This window comes from Drosophila arizonae, chromosome X (assembly GCF_054131065.1).
Source record: "Drosophila arizonae isolate 15081-1271.41 chromosome X, UAZ_ARI_1.0, whole genome shotgun sequence".
Lineage (NCBI taxonomy): Eukaryota > Metazoa > Arthropoda > Insecta > Diptera > Drosophilidae > Drosophila > Drosophila arizonae.
Window position 1 is genome coordinate 4156322 of NC_142927.1, and position 18921 is coordinate 4175242.

At 41.4% G+C, this 18921-nt stretch overlaps 2 protein-coding genes across 7 annotated transcripts; one reads left to right on the forward strand and one right to left on the reverse strand.

Moving 5' to 3' along the window:
- The first annotated feature begins 944 nt into the window (after positions 1–944).
- Positions 945–2305, forward strand: dyw (daywake). The gene is made up of 3 exons (XM_018015559.2): positions 945–1086; positions 1158–1650; positions 1935–2305. Exons 1-3 carry the CDS (start codon positions 1011–1013, stop codon positions 2134–2136), a joined length of 771 nt encoding a protein of 256 aa, XP_017871048.1. The 5' UTR covers positions 945–1010; the 3' UTR covers positions 2137–2305.
- Positions 979–9992, reverse strand: per (period circadian regulator). Of its 6 annotated transcripts, XR_016271423.1 has the most exons (9): positions 9718–9980; positions 6883–7063; positions 5822–6804; positions 5393–5749; positions 3849–5308; positions 3527–3757; positions 3307–3450; positions 2841–3038; positions 979–2781 (listed from the first exon to the last, which is right to left on the reverse strand). XR_016271423.1 is itself a non-coding variant. In XM_089476099.1 (8 exons), exons 2-8 carry the CDS (start codon positions 6972–6974, stop codon positions 3066–3068), a joined length of 3285 nt encoding a protein of 1094 aa, XP_089332225.1. In that variant the 5' UTR covers positions 6975–7063; positions 9718–9992; the 3' UTR covers positions 979–3065. The 6 variants fall into 6 exon arrangements, 5 of the variants coding, with proteins under 5 accessions (XP_089332225.1, XP_089332221.1, XP_089332222.1 ...); XM_089476099.1 differs by having other exon boundaries at positions 979–3083; positions 9718–9992; XM_089476095.1 differs by having other exon boundaries at positions 979–3038.
- Positions 9993–18921: the final 8929 nt, after the last annotated feature.

Genomic DNA, 18921 nt, shown 5'->3' on the forward strand with positions numbered 1-18921 from the left:
TATTTCGGAAAATTGGAGAGAAAATTGTAGAGAGAGAGAGAGAGAGAGTCAAAGGGACAAATGGATAGAGAGTGAAAGGCAGTGAGCGAGGAGGGTGGAAGCGAGAGAGAGGGAGAGAATGAGGGCCAGAAAGGGAGAGGCAGAGAGAGTGAGATATAGAGTGAGAATGGGAATAATTTGAGACACAATTATTAATGAGGGTTATTAAGAGGGATATAGTGTGCGAGAGAGAGAGAGAGAGTGTGTGTGTGTAGCAGATAGAGAGAGAGAGAGAAATATATATTAACAGGGAGAGAGAGAGATAATGATATAATGAGAGAGAGAGAGAGAGAGAGAGAGAGACAGAGAAATATATATTAAGAAAGAGAGAAAAAGATATATTAAGAGCGAAAGAGAGAAACTGATACTGAGAAAAGTGCAAGAGCGGGGGAGAGAAATGAGAGCGAGAGATATATATATATATAGAGTATTAGGTTGGTGAAGAGAAATGAGAAGGAGAGATATATAGAGAGAGAAAGCTACTGAAAGAGATTGATTCGATGCGGAGAGAAATATTGAGGGAGTATTGAGGATGATAAGATGTATATACATAGATATATAGGTATATATAAATATATATATAGAGAGAGATAGGCAGTTAGAGAAGTAAATCGGGAATATAGAAAAATAAAAAATACAAGTTCTTCGAAAAATGCAATTCGACACTTGACGTCGCTCTATTAATTGCTGTTAATAATGATTATTCAAAAAGAATTTCCGACACTTTATGGTGGCTTTAAGCACCCGCCAACTATTAGGCAATTGGGAGTAGCTAATGACCGTAGAGGTTCACAGTTCAACTTGCTACGATTAATTCTATATTTGCCTGGCTAATGGCAACTGGAGATTAACACGTTCACACCTCACCCGATCTGAGCTCCAGCCGAGCAGTTAGCGGGTAAGGCAGTTATAAAAACGAATCGCACGCGTTCGCATCGATTTAGTCGCAGATCTAGAGACGAACACGGAGAATGTCGTACGGAAAGCATTTAATTATTTTTACAGTTGCGACTGCTCTTTGGGCTGCAGTCGGTGCTGAGATTTTGCGTAAGTTTCGTGCTTCGTTTTGCCAGTTGGTTGGGGTGCCTTGTAAAGTTAATGGCAAAACCTGCTTGCAGCTAGCCCGATGAAACACTGCACTCTGCACGACGAGGCTTGCATTTTGGAGCAGGCGAAAATCTATTTCCGTGACTTCAAGTACGGCTTGCCCGCCTGGAATATACCCAGCGTAGAGCCCCTGCAGCTGGGCACGCTGCGCATCAAGAGCGGCGGAGCGAGCGATTCGATGCAGTTCAGTCTGATCATGCGAGACACGACGCTGCACCACTTTTCCGACAGAGCGATCCTCAGGAGCGTGAAGGGCTTCTCTGCGGATCTCACGAAGCCGCTGAAATTGATTTGGATCGTCAATTCGCCCGACATTGAAGTCCGGGCCAACTACGAAGTTGATGGCAAGCTACTGATCCTGCCCATTGTCAGCAAAGGCACGATGGTCATCAATCTAAGCCAAATGCAGTCCAAAACTCGCCTCACTGCTGTGCCGGAGCAACGACCGGACGGACATTCCTATCTGAAGATCACCGACTACAAAACGGTCGCCAAAGTGAGCTCGTGAGTATCGATAAAATAGTAAATTGGAAGGGTTTAATTCTTAGATTTGAGTAATGTATTGAGGAAGTAGAGCTATAAATAACCACCTCATGCTAAAGTTAAACTTCATGTCAACTGTCATGTCAACTGTCATGTCAATTGTAAATCTCTAACGAAATTTTCGAGCTGTACTCGTCAAAATTTCTCATAGAATATATGGATAGTCCTTCGCTTTAAGTCGGAATACGTATTTACCCAGTTGTCATATAATACCATCAAAATAATTAAAATTTTTACTCCTTTAGCGGATCGTTTAATATGTCGAATCTGTTCGACGATAATGTGGAGCTGCGGGACAGCACCTTGAAGGTCCTCAACGATGAGTGGAGCGCTCTATCAGCGGACATACAGCCGAAGATATTAGAAGCCGCCGATCGTGCCTATAGAACTGTCTTACAAATGTTATTCGACAAAATACCATATGATGAATTCTTTCTAAAAGAATAAGATCTTAGATTACACTGATGTATGATATATGGGATTTACTGTGATCGATAATCGATTAGCAGTTAGCTTGTAGACAGTCTGGAAGTTGTTGGGTAGACCTAGGGTTAATCTAATCTGTATATCAATATATCTTGGACTCAAGGCATTCAAAATACAGCCTGAAAACATATATCTTCTATTAATCAGTCGATAATTATCGATGTTTGGATTACCTTAATCGTCTTTCCCACATCCCGAATGTAAAAGCCTTTATGTTTAGGTTTTATAAGGTATGAACCTTGCGTATATTTTAGCTCCGAAAAAATGTATGTATATATATTAGATAGAAAACTAAGGAACTTTTCCAAAATGTGGAGCTAAGTTAAGAAGCACAGCCTTAAGCATAATGTTTATATATAAATATAGAGTTTGTGGATGTGAATGTGTTTTGAGCAAGAGCTTATGGTTCTAGGCTATCAGTCCAGTCGAGCACTTTGGCTACTTTTGAGTTATTGTATCCTCGATCTTAGATCTTTGGCATCTTGACATCTCTGCGACTCCTTCCAGCACAAGTGAAGTACAAGCGATACACAAACACAGACACAAACACGTACACCCACACACACATACGCACATGCGTATATATGTGTGTGCGTATGGGCAACTCTGAAAGAGCGAGTATAAGAGAGAGAATGAGCGAGAGAATCCCAGGAGCTGTTACCCACCTAAGTAATGCTCGCCCATTCGGTTGGCGTTGAGTTTTTGGGCGACTCTGGACCAAGGCTGCAGCTAGATCAAACGCTGCAGCTGGTTTGGAGCAATGGGCACAGCTGTAGCTGCGCCGTCATCTGTTATCCGTCGCCGTGTTGGGTCTGATCCTCCTCCGGATGCTCCACGATTTTGTTATCCGACTGCATGACGGACTGCAGAATGGAAATGAATGTTAGTTTCTATGGCTTTTGTGCATCCTGTAAACAGTTGAGAGTGCTTAATGGGTATATTCAATAATCTGCAAGATTCCCTATAATTATCTAGCTCTACCGGCCATCCTCAGGCTTCCATCTTGTTCATTAGGAATATTTCTGAACTTTAATTTATAAAAGATCTTAACAAGACATTCAAAGACATTTCGCATGCCCATTCTCCAGTCAAAGTTCAGTCAAAGTATTCCCAAATTCTTATCAAGCCTACCTTGAGTTTACGGTGTTTGGTCTCTTTGTCATTGTCGGGCGGACTGTCCGAGCCATCCGTTGTCTTGATGAAGGACGAGTAGAACGAGGAGAAACTGGAGCCATCCATGTCGTCGCTGTTGCCATTGCTGTCCGTGTACTTTTGCTAGAAACGGCAAGGAAAGAGGAGGGGTTAGCCTGTTTGGATTTGTGGTATGTGCAACAGCACTAGCAGACGGCACCTTCAAAATGAGCGGATTGCTGGGCTGATCGGAGGAGTAGCCTTCGCCGGTGACCGAGGCCATCGGCGAGTCGGGTATGCCCTTCTTGGACGAATCCGATGGCGCCAAATTCGAGCCGGGCTCCGCCTTCACGGAAGTCGCCTGCGACGAGGCCTTCTGCTGCTGGGAGGGTGTCACCGAGTGGAAGGCGCCCGGTGTCTTGTTCGACGACGAAGGTGGCGATTGCTGGGACTGCAAGATAATTGGGATAAATTGGGATAATTTCAGTTGCAATTATAACGATCAATTCAATGATCGATGCTAATGACCGACGAAGACCTACCGCATAGACGGGCTTGTTGTAGCTAGACTGTGAGCCACTGGAGCGGTCCGCCAGCTGCATCGTGTTGGTGACACTGGAGAATGGCATTGGCTGGTACATCATGGCTGTGGCCGCAGCCGCCGCCGGATGCGTATAGAAGAGCGACGGATGCGGGTACATAACGCCGGCCATGTACTGCAACGGCATCGCCGTCGCTGCAGCGGCCTGTTGCGAAGTGCTCGGCTGCTCGCAGCTCTTGTGACTGCGCTGCGGACTGACGCTGGGCGCCGCCGGCGTGGCGTTGGCCAACGGGGCCGGTATGTAATAGAAGGCGGGGAAGAGACTGTGCTGGGGCGAGAAGCTGCGCTGTGCCACAGCCGTGTGGCTGCTGTGCGCCGAGGGCGTGGTGATGCCCAGCGAGAACGGCGGCCACAAGTTGATGTTCTGGGCGCAGTTCAGGTTGTTCGCCACGTACTGTGTGGTCGGCGCACTTGGGGCCTGCCACTTGGAGAGGGTGTCCGGTACGGGTACGGGTACGCCGACGCCGACACCGACGCCCACGCCCACACCGACGCCCACATTGGTTGACAAGGTCAGCTGCTGCTTGGGCTTGTTCGCCTCGCCCTCCCACGAATGAGAACCGCCGCGTTTCATGCCATGCCCATGACCCGGTCCCGTGTACTCGAGCATCTTCTCGTTGGCCGATTTCTTGCTCTTCTCACCGTTGCGGCCGCGCAGCTCGCGGTGCTTCTTCAGCATGAACTTTTCCATTTCGTCGTTGTGCTTGTTCAGCAGCGACTCGGTTAGGGTCACTGTGACGGCCGGGGCACTGTTGCTGTTGCCGCTACCGTTGCCGCCGGCGGAATTGTCACCGGCCGAGGTGCCGGTGCCGGCATTGCTAGTGTTCGTGACACTGCTCATTCGGACATTGCTGCCGGTTGTGAAGTTGCCGGATGAGCCGCTGCCGCCGCTACCCTCGAATCCGTGTACGGGACTAAGGGTGCTGCGGGCATCTTCCCGGGCGCTACTCATATAGGATGATTCCAATTTCGGCGGATCGAGCTCCACGGGCGCGGTCACAGGCTTGCTGTTAAAAAAACGCAGCAGGTTCTCGTTATAGTTAAGCCGATTGTAGGTGGGCGGCGTCTCAGTGGATCTCTTACTGTCATAGTAGTCATGATGCGGCGATATTTCGCCAAGCATCACGCTATCACGCTCCGACACCGTCAATTCGTTCTCATGGGGTAGCTCCAGTTTGAGATCGGCCCGCGTCACCTCATCCATCAGCGTTTCCATGAAGCTAGCCAGCGCCTGGCAGCGACGCGATACCTCCTGCTTAACGGTGTCCGATGGACGGGATACCGTCTCGGCCAGCAGCTTAACAATATCCTCCTTGATGCGCGCGTTCCGATTCTGTGCGTCCTCCGATATTTTGGGCTTTGTATTTGGCGCCATCTCAAATACATTGCAATGCTTGGGACCTGCGGTCAGTGCGAGATAAATGGAGAAAATAATGATCTATTTCAATTTGCTTTCGGTGGGGTTCGACTGACTCAACGACTTACCCTGAAATACACGATGATGCCCCACAACAAACTCCAGTTTACGTGACCAGGGATTCACGAAGCTCGTCCATTCCGTCTCGAGGAGGATGTAGCAGCCGTTTTGGATGAGAAAACGATAGGGTTTGCTGCAGAACGAGGAGCCAGCGGTTTGTCCCTTCTTCATGACCTTCTCGTAGGTGTCCTTCATGATCGCCAAATCTTCGTGATGATAGAAATCCATGATGGAACGTCCAATCAGATCCTGTGGCAAGTACCCAAGTGCGCTGACCGAGGCATTGTCCACATGCGAGATAATCGCCGTGGCCGTGTGTCGAATGGCGAACTTGGGACTTTTCGGCGAGAGAATCTCATCGGGAACTGAAGACAGGAGGAACGGGAAACGAGGATGTGTATAAGTGGATGGAGTTCTAAAATGAATTCTTAGCTCACCTTTGTAGCTGCTCCTGATGGGCGTCGCTGAGATAACGAGCAACATGTTGGCGCCATTCGATACCATGTAGTTGTCCGGCCGGGCCTCCTCGGGCGCCTCCCTGAATGTTAAGCCCAAGCGGAAGGGCTCATAGTTGACGGCGCGCCCGATCACACCGAAGCCACCCGAGGTGAGGCCGCGATAACGTCGCAGCATAACGCAGAAGGTGCATCTCGCATCCTTGGGTACGCTGCCACGTGACTCGGCGATGGGTATGCCGGTCGTGATTTGGCTGGCAAATGTCGCCCGATCCTTTAGATGGACAAAATCGATGAAGGAACGACCTAGCCACATGTCGCGCGGAAAGCCCAGGACGTCCGTAATGCTGGGTGTGGTGTAGAGCACAACTCCGTCGTGCATGGAGATAACACAGCAGAAGCTCTCCTCCTTTACCCTCTCCGGATGCTGTGTCTTGCCCACGCCAGCGGCCATCGTCTCCAGTTTGCTCGGCAGCGCTTCGTATGCCTTGTCCGGCTTGACACCGCCGCCACTGCCGCTCGCCTGGCCATGGCTCGACGCAATCGGAACGTTGCCCGGCTGCAGGCTGCAGCTGGCGGAGAGGGGTGCCACGGCGGGCAGCTGTTGGGCCTGGTCGCTTTGTTTGCTCTTAGTCGCCTCACTGTCATCCACGGCGAGCAGCTGTTCGCTCAGCTTCTTCTGATCGCATGCCGGCGGCTCACAGAACTTTTGTGTGTCCTGCAGCTCCTGGAGCTGCTCACAGCTGACCGAGCTACACGGCTGTGGCACCAGCTGCTCATCGTTGTTCTCCAGCGATGTCACTGTCGATGTTTGCGCCGTGCATTTGGCCTTCTTTTTCTTGCGGGACTTCTCCTTGTTCCGCTTGATGATCATGTCGCTGCTGCTGGCCTGGGTCGAGGGCTTACCCCCATAGCCACTGCTGCCGGAGGAGTGGCTGCCACTTAAACGCGACTTTGAGCTGCCACTGGAGATACGGGGATCGGAATAGAGAGCATCAGCTTAGGGTGCTCAGGAAACGCCTGGATCGCTCCATTCAACTCACCTGCGCTGTGACTGACTGTTGCTGCAGCTGTTGGAGTATGCCGAATCGGATACTTTGGTATTGTGTGTTGACTCCGTGGATTCTCCCTCCATTTTGATAAATATCTTCGCTATAAATAGCTTCTACAGTGTTTCAAAAGTATTCGCAAAGTTTTTTCAACAGAATCAATAGTTGGTTGCGCCTAAAAGTATAATATACAACGTAATGTTGGTTAAATTACTCTACAAACGGCATGAAGAATACAAAGTTATTAAATACAATATAAAATATATTAATTGTAATAAAATTTTTGAAAACTTTCATTTTTAGAAAGAGTTTCTTGTAAAGTTTTCAAACAACTTGTATTATTATATTTTTCGATTATTATTTTTTGAAAGGATTACCTATATCACACTTTGATTATTACGAGTTATTATTATTATATATAGAACATTTTTACTACGCTTAAACTTCAATCTCACATAACACTCTAAGCTTTAGAGTAGAAATATCTTTCTAACCTTAAGCTTTCAGCGAAATTATTGCATTCTATTTTTTACCAACATTACAACTACAGCTCGAAAAAAAAAAAAACAATATAATTCTCATTCAGAAAAAATATTACATTAAAATTCGATGCAAGTTCATTGATAATTCCAACAGCTCACTAATTGTTTGGCATTCACATAATTGAGTCATATTAGAATAGATTTCGCGTTGATTCAGCGTGAAGAGAGAGAGGGAGAGAGAGACATCGTAATGAAATTGTCGTCACGTTTAACGAACAGCAAAATCTCTTGGGCAAGTCAGCTGAGGTGTGACAGAGATGGCATTTGCGCGTAGTATTCACAAAGAGAAATGAGAGAAGCGTTTGGTTGTTATTGGACTCACGTGTAGCTGCAGCTGCAGCTGCGACTGCTGACGGATGCCGTTATGCAGTCGGACGCTAAACAAAACAAATACTAAGCACATCAACGTATAACGTATGTATAAGTACATAAACAGAAGCAAGACGCATAAATGCCGGCTTCACAGAAATCTACTTATAAGAGAAATAATTATAAGTAGCGTCGCTTGGATTTTAGAAGAGAGGCAAAAATGAAAGTAAATATTCTGCAAAAATGTTCATTTCAGCTTGAGTTTCATAATTTTGTTCGTATTAAATTTATGAAATCTGCTGAGCAAACGAACCATTGGAAGCCATTGCCTTACGTAATGCTAACAGCCAGCACATACATATGCACACATGTATGCACATATGTATGTATGTATGTATATGTGCACACTGCAGTGTTACGTTAAAAAATAAAAGAACGTATATCCAATTTCAACTTGAGGGAATCGTTTGATAGGCAGGCAGGAGTAATAACATTATCTAATACTTCATATTGAAATGTTATGTAAGACTTTAAACAAAAAACGTTGATTTAGCATGATTTCGAGGCAATAACTTTTCGAATTTTATTGAAGTTCAAAAATCATACGTTTTTGTTCATCAGTTTAATTTTCAAGATATTCTTCACATTTTTTTTTTTTTTTTTTTTTTTTTAAATTATATGCATTATAAATTTTTAAAATTGTATTTCTATATGTGCAAATGTTTTACGTGCATTCATAATCGATCAATTTTTCTGTTCTCTTTCTCCTCATTCGTTGCCGTTACAGGAAGCTTTTTTGAAGAGCTTTCTTACAAAACAAACCTTGGCTTTCTATTCTTAAGCGTTATAACTGCTTTTATCATTACAATCAAATCTAAACAGTTTCGTGTTTCATAAACTAAATTATTCATTTGATTTCAATATTAAAAATGTGTCTTTAATTTTGTTCGAGTCTTGTTCAGAAACAATAGCAATAAAAAGTAAAAACTGATTTGCTTTCTACTAAATACAATGTGGCGTATGTGTAATATTCATAGACTATTCCTGTGGTTAGGGGACTACCGCAATTCATATGCAGATCGTATGCGTACACACACATACACATATACATACATATTTATATGTCTGTGTGTATATATGTTTGTTTGTTTATTTGCCGTTATTACTGTTGGGCCGGTCTGTCTCAAGCAAATGCTGTTGTTCATTCCGAGCTAAGTCTGGCGGCTATCTCCCACTCACTCTCTCCCGCACCTAACTGCAACAAGGGCAGCACCTTATATTCCAATGCAAACGACTATGTGATACTCTTCACACAGTCTGATTGCGGCATACGCATGTATGCATGGGGAATGTTTTGAAGGGTATACGACATAGTTTAAGACTCGTTTACACATCTATTCTAATCTTTCGTGTTGCCGAGCCCCTAGCCTATATATAAATGTAAGTGGAACTTAACTATATTTAATATATATTTTATATATTTACATTATATCAAGTAGCTAATGTCAAGTTTTTTTTCTCAGCTTAACCCCCTACTTGTATACCTGATCTTATACATATGTAAATACACGCAAAAGACAAACGTGACGATAAACAAATATACCCTATGCGTCTGTACAATGAGCGTAAAAAGTGCACAATTAAAGTAAATATGTTACGTAGGCATTGACAACAGCGCTCTTTATGTAAGTTTCAATTGAGCTTTGCATTACACACACAAACACACGGACAGACACATAGCCATACAAATGCATGATAATCAAAACATTTGCTTTGCTCTCCGCTCTCAAATCTTTAGAACCTTTGTTGTTGTTTTTGTATGCTTTGCACTCTTTGTGTGCATTTGTTCAGTTTCATTGGTCTCTCTCTCGCTTCCTCTCTGACGCTCTCTTTGGCGCTCTTGCTATGCCGATCTACGCATTGCAAATGAAGTTAGAATATGAATAAGAATACATTTGCATGTATGTGCGAGACTCACTTATTCTTTTAAATATATAATTTTATTTGGAACATACTTATTGCACTTTAACTGCATTGGCACTTTCACAAACAAAAAATTATTTAAAAAAAAATTAAATATTGAAACGTGTGTATGTTTATGTAGTTCAATACCGCTTGCGTTAGCTAAAAACAATTTTTTAACTGCGTTGCTCTCGACCTACTTGTTGAAGACTCGTACGAATACTGACGGCAGACTCGATAGCTAAGAGACGAAAAGCGCATTGTGGCGCCAGCGTGCCAAGCTTGGCAAAACTGCACACACACACACTGACAGACACGACCTGTATATGTGTATGCATGCTTCGTGCTCACACATACCAACACATGACATGGTCGCAGCAGCCGCCACAACGTGCGTTCTTCTTCGGAATATTGGCACTCGGCAATGCTCGGCTTGACATAGTTTTCGTTAGCTCTGAGCTTAACCCTTAATGCGGTGCAACAATGTCGCGGAGTGAACCAAGAAGGTTGCTTGGAGCTCAGAGCTCTATTCATTTACTGACTATTTAGATATATTATTTTTTATATGAATCCACACAATAAAATATTGACAAACAACTATTAAAAGATAGTTATAGTAGAGAATTAATAATTTAAAAATATGAATTATTATATTAAAATATGAATATTTATTGAAGATCAATTTTTTGTTCTGCAGTAGAACTTTGTAGAACTTTTTCCAGTTATCCTACGACCCTTTGGTACCCTTGAGGGTTAAGCTATGTACGCGTAATCTTGCTTTGAACAGAAGATGGAAGTCGCTTCTGCGGCTACTGTTGGGATAGTCGATAGGAAACGGGACTTTGACTGGTGGGTAGCCCCTGCTGTCAGGGTGTTTGCTTTGCCGCGACAGACTGGTCGTGCAGGGGGTCCGGCCCAGGGGTTGGGGTCACTTCGCTGCCGGCGTCGGCGGCGGCACGTTGACTTTATCCAAGCTAAATTGAGCATTTGCTGCGAATTCGAATGTGCCTCAAAATGTGCACTACGATGTCACGCATAACAGCCACGTGACTTGCTTGCCTTGCTGTTGTTGTTGTTGTTGCTATTGCTGCTGCTGCTGCTGCTGCTGTTGCTGCTGGCTCATTGTCTGGCTGTTGTTGTCCGAATGGCTATTCTGTTGCTGTCTCTGTTACGCCGCCCACAGCAAGTACAGCCCAGGCGCGTGTGTTAGTCGCGGCAGAGCTGATCACAAACAGCGACAATAGTTTGCGTGTGTCTATAGATACATGCATGTGTATGTATGTATGTATGTATGGCTGTTGGTATGTATTTACCCACTGGCTGTTTGTTCCATAATAGAAGGTGCACATAACGCATACAGCCCATTGGCTTATGCACGCGATGTGGCAGCCTTTTAGGCGTTGCCATCTATTTTTAGCTGCAGCTGGCCAATTACAAAAGAGCTATCGAACTGCAATTAATGAATATCGATAGACGGTGGCACGAGTGTCGGGAAGGGGGAAGGAGATAGAGGATGTGAATGAGGAGGAAGAGAGAAGAGCATGCAGATGACAGCTCTATTTATGTGAACATGTGCCGCAGGAAGAATCAAGTAACTGCTATACGACGAAAATTCGCTTAATGCCGCATGCAACAACAAAGCAGCTTACAATTCGTTTGCCATGTGCATTGGCAATGCGTGTCGAATCGGATGCAATATTATTCAATTTATATATATTTTCTATACCCTGAACCCATTTTCAATGGGAAATCAGGGTATAATGGTTTTGTTAAAAGTATGTAACAGGCAGAAGGAGGCGTGGCAGACCCCACAAAGTATATATATTCTTGATCAGGGCGACGAGCTGAATCGATTTGGCCTTGTCCGTCTGTCCGTATGTTTAAACGCGTCGATTTCCGAAGATGTAAGAGCTAGAGACTTAAAAATTTTTTTTTTAAATGTCCGTATTTACAGCGCGGATATCGAGTTTGTCATTAAAAATCGATAACTCATCCCGATATTTTTGATCGATAAACCCTTATCGAAAGCAGTTATAAAATTATATCTTCTACACCTTTATTGCTAGAGTCTTCAAATTTTTAATGTATGCTTATATGCAATTTATGCAATTTCGGTTTTTGTTAAAATTTACCCGTCACCTCTATATCCACCCCCTCACCCTCACTTTTGTAAAAAGCGTATTTCAAATACTAGAGACGTGTGCTTTGGCAAATACATGCATATCCATGTTATAATCATAATCTGAAAGTTTCATGAAGATCGTGTGTCCACAAAAAATGTTATTAAACAATTAAGTTCTCATAGTAAGCGCACACTGCGCCCATGCGTGTGTATGCTTGTGTGTGTATGTGTGTGTGTATGTATGCCTGTGTGTGCGTGCGTGCGTGTGTGTGTGTGTGTGTTTCTTGTGTAAGCTGAAAGACGCGAAAAATTATTGAAATAGCTATTACTCCAAGGGTTCAGGGGATCTCGTAGTGGAGCAGTCTCGACTAGAGTTTTCTTACTTGTTTTCAATTGAATTTTATAAATATGGCTCTGCTAGGCAACGCTCATGATTAAGAAATTTCAAATTTTCGGCATCATTCTCATCTCTTTCAATGTCAGCAGTAAATATTCTGGAAATTTCATTCATAAAATGCTCTTATTCAAGCATCTAGCTAGAGGAATTCTAGGTCTTTCAGTCTTGCAAAGACAGCAAATACACTCATGGTCAAATTAATAGGTGTGAAATTTTTGTTTTTTTTTAAATGAGAATAACGTCTATATTTTTTCATGTAACTAAAAAATTTAATTTATATTAAAAAATAGACACATTATAGAATAACAACAACAAAAAACAAGTTTAAAAAATAATAATTTTTAGCATAATTTTGGCATACTTCACAAAAAACTCAAATTTTTGCTGGCCAGGTTAATAGGTGTACCCAGCAAATTAAAAAAAAAAAAGTTAAAAATTCTGAAATATTGTAGAATATTTAGAATATATTTGGATAAGTATGGTTAATACCCTGTATATCCGCTTTTATTCGCAATGACTTTGCTGATTCTTTGGGGCATAGACGATATTAACCTTCTACACCTTTCCACAGGAATGGTGCTCCATTCCTCCTGAGTATTTTCCAATAATTGGGTGTAATTGAAGCAGGTAGTCTTGAAAATTAGCCTTTTCAAGTGTCTCCAAAGGTTCTCAGTTGGATTGAGATCTGGAGACTGACTTGGCCACTCATAAACTTCAATTATATTTTCATGAAACCAATCCTTAACTACTGGAGAGTCCTATTTAGAATCGTTATCCTGTTGGAATTTCTATTTTAGAGGTATGTTGTCGTGGGCATATGGTAGCATAAAACACTACTCAATAGTTCCTTTTACAGAAATCTGTTTATTATGAAAATGGTCGATGGTGCATTTCAAAACCATGCCATGAAAAGCAGTCTCAAACCATTATGCCACCTCCTCCGTGCTTAACCGCCTTTTTTTTGTATATCTAGGATCCAATTCTTTGCCTTTAGGTCTTCGAACATTTATATTTGAGTCATTCTCAAAGAAATTTTTGTTTGTTTCATCACTCCAGAGAATGTTCCTCCATTTACGCTCTCCCTCTAAACCACACCAGGCCTTGTGAGTTTGAGCAAAATTAAGCCTCATCCGAATATTTGATTTACGCAATAGAGAAACCCTGCGAGCAACTCTCCCAGGTAGATTCGAGCTTAATAGAAGTCGACGAATAGTTCGTGCCGATACAACATTGCTCATTTCGATGGCAATCGCTCTCGAAGACTTAAAAGGATCCCTTTTAGCCAAGGTGACTATCCGGGAATCCTCTCTTACGGTAGTTTTCCTCCGGGCACCCGGCTTCTTTTTATCTTTTTTTGGTTTTAGAGCATTTGTAACGAAGTTTTCCGATCGTCCCATTAGTGAGGCAATGCATTTATAAGTTTTACCCTTTTCACAAAGCTTGAGAACAAGATTTCTCTCTTCAGCACTGCAGTGAACTCCACGACCCATCTAATTTTATTTAAATGTTGCAAATGAAAATTTTGATGCTTCAATCAAATTATATTCAATAAAAATACTACCTTTGCTTACTCAAAAAGTCTTTAATATTTTAATAATTTTTTGTTAAGTTAAACACACCTATTAATGTGTCCAGGTCAATTTTGAGGTAGAGAATGTATAACAGCCAAAACTTTTTAGCGAGTAAATTTTTTTGGAAGATTTACCTATTTCCTTTTCAAATAGTGTGGCCATACCTAACAAAAAAAATTTCGTGCTGATAGATGTTGTCAAACCGTAATTATTCTAAAATATGCTAGAATCTTTGGGTCACACCTATTAATTTGACCATGACTGTATATGTATCACCTGTTAGGGTTTGCTCGACAGCAGACAGTTATTTGAGTCGGGCAAAATTAGTGTTACATAATATGTGTGTGAGCGTGTGTGTGTGTTTTGCAGTAGATGCGTTTTCCCTGAAGCAGATATCTCGCTTGCCATGAGCCAGGTAAATATCAAGACTTTTCCGGGTTACACGTGGCATACGTTGATTAAAAGGAGATGCTAAACACTTTTAAGGAAAGCCGAAGATTGCATACTCTTCTATGTGGCTTGATTGTTTCTCTATGAAACTTTTGCTCTCATAGGGATCGAACCGATATTTAGTTTCCTATTGGTTTATGTATTTTGAGGTTGATTATGTTGGAATTTTTTATTTTTTATGAAAGCTTAAGATCACATACTAAAAGTTCAAGTCTATAATACTCTACTCAGTAAGGGTAGAGGCATGATAAGGAATATATATATATGAGTACGTATACCCAATGAAATGTTACATACTATGTGATGTACTCAATAATATCCTCTATAATGGATATCTACTGCCAAAAATGGACCACTTATACTGATCAGGTATATCAATATACATATGTACATATATATTTTACGAAGTGCTCCATTATGACTAATCAAATCCATCATACCCATGCCGGCAAGGGCATACAAAGAAGCGACTGTGGGCCACACACTTCACAGGCATAAATTGAGTTACACGCGAAACTAAATGGAACTCCATTTCGGTTTCAGTTTCAGTTTCAGTTTCGGGTTTGGATGCCTTTTGTCACAGCGCGACGGGTGAGTTAGCGACGGGGCGTGGCTACAGCACCGACGTAACACACGCGCGCACACGCACACACACACAATTAAAAGTCAGTTAGGTGAATTTGATACGACGAACAAGTTAGCAAAGCAAAATGACACAAACAGAAGACAATGGACAAAGTCAAAGTGAAGAAAAGAAATCAAAGAGGCGCGCTCTAATTGTGAGTGGCCAGATCCAAAAGATACCCTGTAAGCAAATGTTTTCAAATCAAACGTAGATAGCTAGATAATACCCTATAAACGTTAGATGATAAATGAGCATGCTTTCAGATAATGGACGCTAGGAGTGTAGTTCAGACTAGGAGATACCCTGTCAGTTGCAAAAATCAAACAAACTTGCTCCAATTGCGCAATGGAAGGCCCAGAAGATACCGTTTTCCTACATCTTTTCATATAGAATGCTCAAATTACTTTACGAGTAGCTGCAAAATACCCTGTAAGTAGATATTTTATTGTAGACACAAGTAAATTTACGACTGAGAGCATTGTGTTATAATATAATCACAAAATATATATACTTAAGTCTGTTACGTACCCACGCTTTGAACTAATCATACCCCATTTAACATTAGTCAATGTGCAGGGTATACTAATATGCCCGTAGGTTGTTCAACAATCTCAAGCAGAGCCATCTCAAGTGCTATAAGGTGTTACGTGTGTGTGTGTGTGTGTGCGTGTGATGGGGCGGTTGGGCGTGGCGTTGTAAGCTATTTCCCTTTAATCGCACAATTTTTACAACTAAATGTTTTGTGCGTACATTACACGAGTTTTATGATCTTTATTTAAAGAGAACTTCAATTTTTTGTTCGCTTAAGATTTTTGAAGACATGTTTAGGAAATGTTAGATCTACCTGGTTTTAATTATAAGATCACCTTTTTTTTTTAAACTTAAATAACAATTAAGAGAGGTTCTTTATTTGAAAAAGTCACGTAAGATTGGGTTGAGGAAAAGAATTCTGTATGCCACCAGGAAACTGGGAGATGGCTCGATGGCCCACCCAAAAGCTTATCATGTATGATACATTTATGATATATAATATATTACAAACTAAAAACTAAATCAAATTATAGTTTAATTATTTTATTTTCGTATGATTGTTAAAGATTTGTAAAGATTTATAGAGATTTTTAGAGATTTATAGAGATTTGTAGAGATTTGTAAAGAGATATAATTATCTATAATGATCTATAAATATCTATTAAGACCTATAAAGTTCTATGAACTATGATGATAATTATATCATCTATATTAGTAAGCTTCAACACAAAAATTTCAACAAAGAAATTCGCCATACTGGGCATAAAGGATATGCGATGCTATATGTATATGCAGAACAAGGCGTGGCAGAGTCCATAAAACATGTGTGCATACAGATGTATTACAGATTATTACGACGAGTTAACTTCGCCTTTCAATGGCATAAAAGTCATTTAAGAAAACGTTTGCTCAATTGGTAAGGCCACGTGGCAATCCGAGCCAAGCCCACCTGCATGCAGTTGCCCTACACGTGAGCACACATGCACTCAAACGTGTGCATTCACTTTCGAATTGAATTCAAGGAATCGATACTTTATTGCAAGCTCTGTCACTTGGCTTGCTTGAGGCGATAAAGTCGATATAGACGATAAAGATGATGAATGAGTAGAGGATGATACCAGAGATGGTATCGGTTCCTAAAGCAGGTGGATGTACGTGTGTCCATGCATTATTGCGGGTTTCGGGTAACTCCTAGTAAAATGCATTTATAGTGATTTTCCCTTCTTCTTCTGCACATGATACAATAATAATATCAATTTGTATACATGAAAGTTGGCAAATTGATCATTTGAGGCAAGTAATTGCTGGATAATGGCCGGTAGGGTCCCTCACCCGAAGCATTGAACCTGAGCAAATGGCTAAGTGCAAACGCTTTAAAATGCCAACTCATTTGGCCCAATGCATTGTCATAACTGTTGCACGAACCGCGTACCACTTCCATTTCCATTTCCATTACCATTTTACAATTTTCATGGCTTTTGCCTTGAACTCGAATGGAAAAACGCAAAGGAAAATTTCGCACATACGTTTATGAAAATTGCTTAGAAATATGTGCATAATCCATTGAAGAGTTATGTTTTGTTTTAGTTAACTTTAAAATGGCAATTATGATGGACTCTAAAGAGCTGCTGCATGCAGAGAGAGTGAGAGAGAGAGAGAGAGAGAGAGGCATGGCGAGGTGAAGGGAGACAGCTAGTGTGTGCGAGTGTTGATGATATAAAGTTTGCAGAGTTTGCCTGTGAGATTCGACCTTTAATGGTGCCATTGTGTGCTAAACAGTAAACAGACCTTAAGACGCTGTCTGAATCTGAATCTTGAGCACCACCACCACCATCATCATCAACATCATCATCGTCATCATCAACATCATCATCGTCATCAGCAGTTGGCTATTTCACACGCTCTGCCTTCCATTGTTCCCACAATTTTCCATTCATTCATTTAGTTTGCTCACTTCTGTTCCTACTTTGTAATAAGTTTTGCTACCCAATCACTCCCCATACTCCCCAAGCACACACATACCTACATACATATATATAAATACGCTCGTGCTCTTCTCTTTACTGCCACGCCCCTTTTGCATCTGTGCTGCTTTTGTCTGGCCTTTTTTTTTTGTCATTTTAGCCACTAGCTGTCATCATCATCATCATTATCATTCTCATTATCATTCTTATCATCATCATCATTTGCATCATCAGAGTCAGCCTCGCTCTCCACACATTTATTTTCCTTCTCGTCGACCTTATCATCTTCATATTCATCATGATCAGCGTCATCATCATTGTCATTATCTTCTTCTTCTTTTTCTTCATTCTCAGCCAAAGTCTGCATGCAATGCTTATAGCTCTGTGTAATGAGCGTTGTTTATATGGGGTTACTTAGAAGTAACTATCTACCTACCCAGCTACCTACTATCTCCCCTACCTATATACATACGTAGCCCCCCCTTTTTTGTGCCCTCTACCATATGCATATCTTGTAACTAAGACCATTCTTGTGTTCCCCCTCCTCTCTCGCTCTCTCTCTCTCTCTCCTTCTCTGTAAGTACTTCACATTATCGTGGGAGCTACTTGAGCTTAAGTAATCGATCTTCAAAGTTCTTAGTATTATATTTCAATGCCAGCTTAAGATCTGTTTCGGCAGTCCCTCTTGCCTCATAAGCAACAGAATACTTGAAAATCTATTGAAAACAAAAATTAAACAGAGATCTCTAGAGGTACGCATATACATACAAATATATAGTACATATGTTAGTTTTGGTTATAATGCATATATCATATGATATGTATTATAGCCAAAAGCTAACGTATGTAAGAAATACAACTGAGAATCACGAAATATTAAAAATTCACGTATTTTAATTTAATTTTTTTTTTTTATACATTTCGTGATTTTCAGTTGTACTTTTATTTTTTCTTATTTTCATGGCTTCGAAAAAATGTTATGATACTTTTTCGATCTTATCAGATATACATATAATATAACATATATAAAAATATTATATTTAAAATTAAGAATTTATTTTTGAGAAACTTTCAATATGCTAATTTAATACTTTCTTTCTAACCTCAAATAAAATCAGTTAAAATCCTATACTCTTTCTATTCGCCTCAATCTCAAACCAGGCAATTGAACCGTTATACAACAATTGTTTTCTTGCCATTTTAATGAAGTCTTCAAATGAATTTCTACTACTAGCAGTCTTAGATAAACTGATCAACATAAGATAGTTTCGATTTGATATCTTTATTCTAATCTATTTTAGATTTCATGGAGCTATCGCTTCAACTGACTTTCCCAAGCCTAACTTGCTGGCTGATATCTTAACTATATAAATTTTTTTTCTATGAGACGAACGCCGCTTTGCTTCCTATGTAAAACAGAGAAACACATAGTACACGATACTCTCACACACACACACAAACACAGCGTCGCACACTTGATGATCGCGAGACGAGCACGTTTTACCAAACCACACCACACACACATAGACACTCGCTCAGACTCACTCTCACACACATAGA

Bases quoted from the DNA above. Each gene is read 5' to 3' on its own strand.
- dyw (XM_018015559.2), top strand. From the start codon at position 1,011: ATGTCGTACGGAAAGCATTTAATTATTTTTACAGTTGCGACTGCTCTT. The intron at 1,087-1,157 runs GTAAGTTTCGTG...ACCTGCTTGCAG, and splicing joins AGTCGGTGCTGAGATTTTGC to CTAGCCCGATGAAACACTGC. The intron at 1,651-1,934 runs GTGAGTATCGAT...TTACTCCTTTAG, and splicing joins ACGGTCGCCAAAGTGAGCTC to CGGATCGTTTAATATGTCGA.
- per (XM_089476095.1), bottom strand. From the start codon at position 6,974: ATGGAGGGAGAATCCACGGAGTCAACACACAATACCAAAGTATCCGAT. The intron at 5,750-5,821 runs GTGAGCTAAGAA...TCCTGTCTTCAG, and splicing joins CATCAGGAGCAGCTACAAAG to TTCCCGATGAGATTCTCTCG. The intron at 3,451-3,526 runs GTGCCGTCTGCT...TGCCGTTTCTAG, and splicing joins GCAATCCGCTCATTTTGAAG to CAAAAGTACACGGACAGCAA.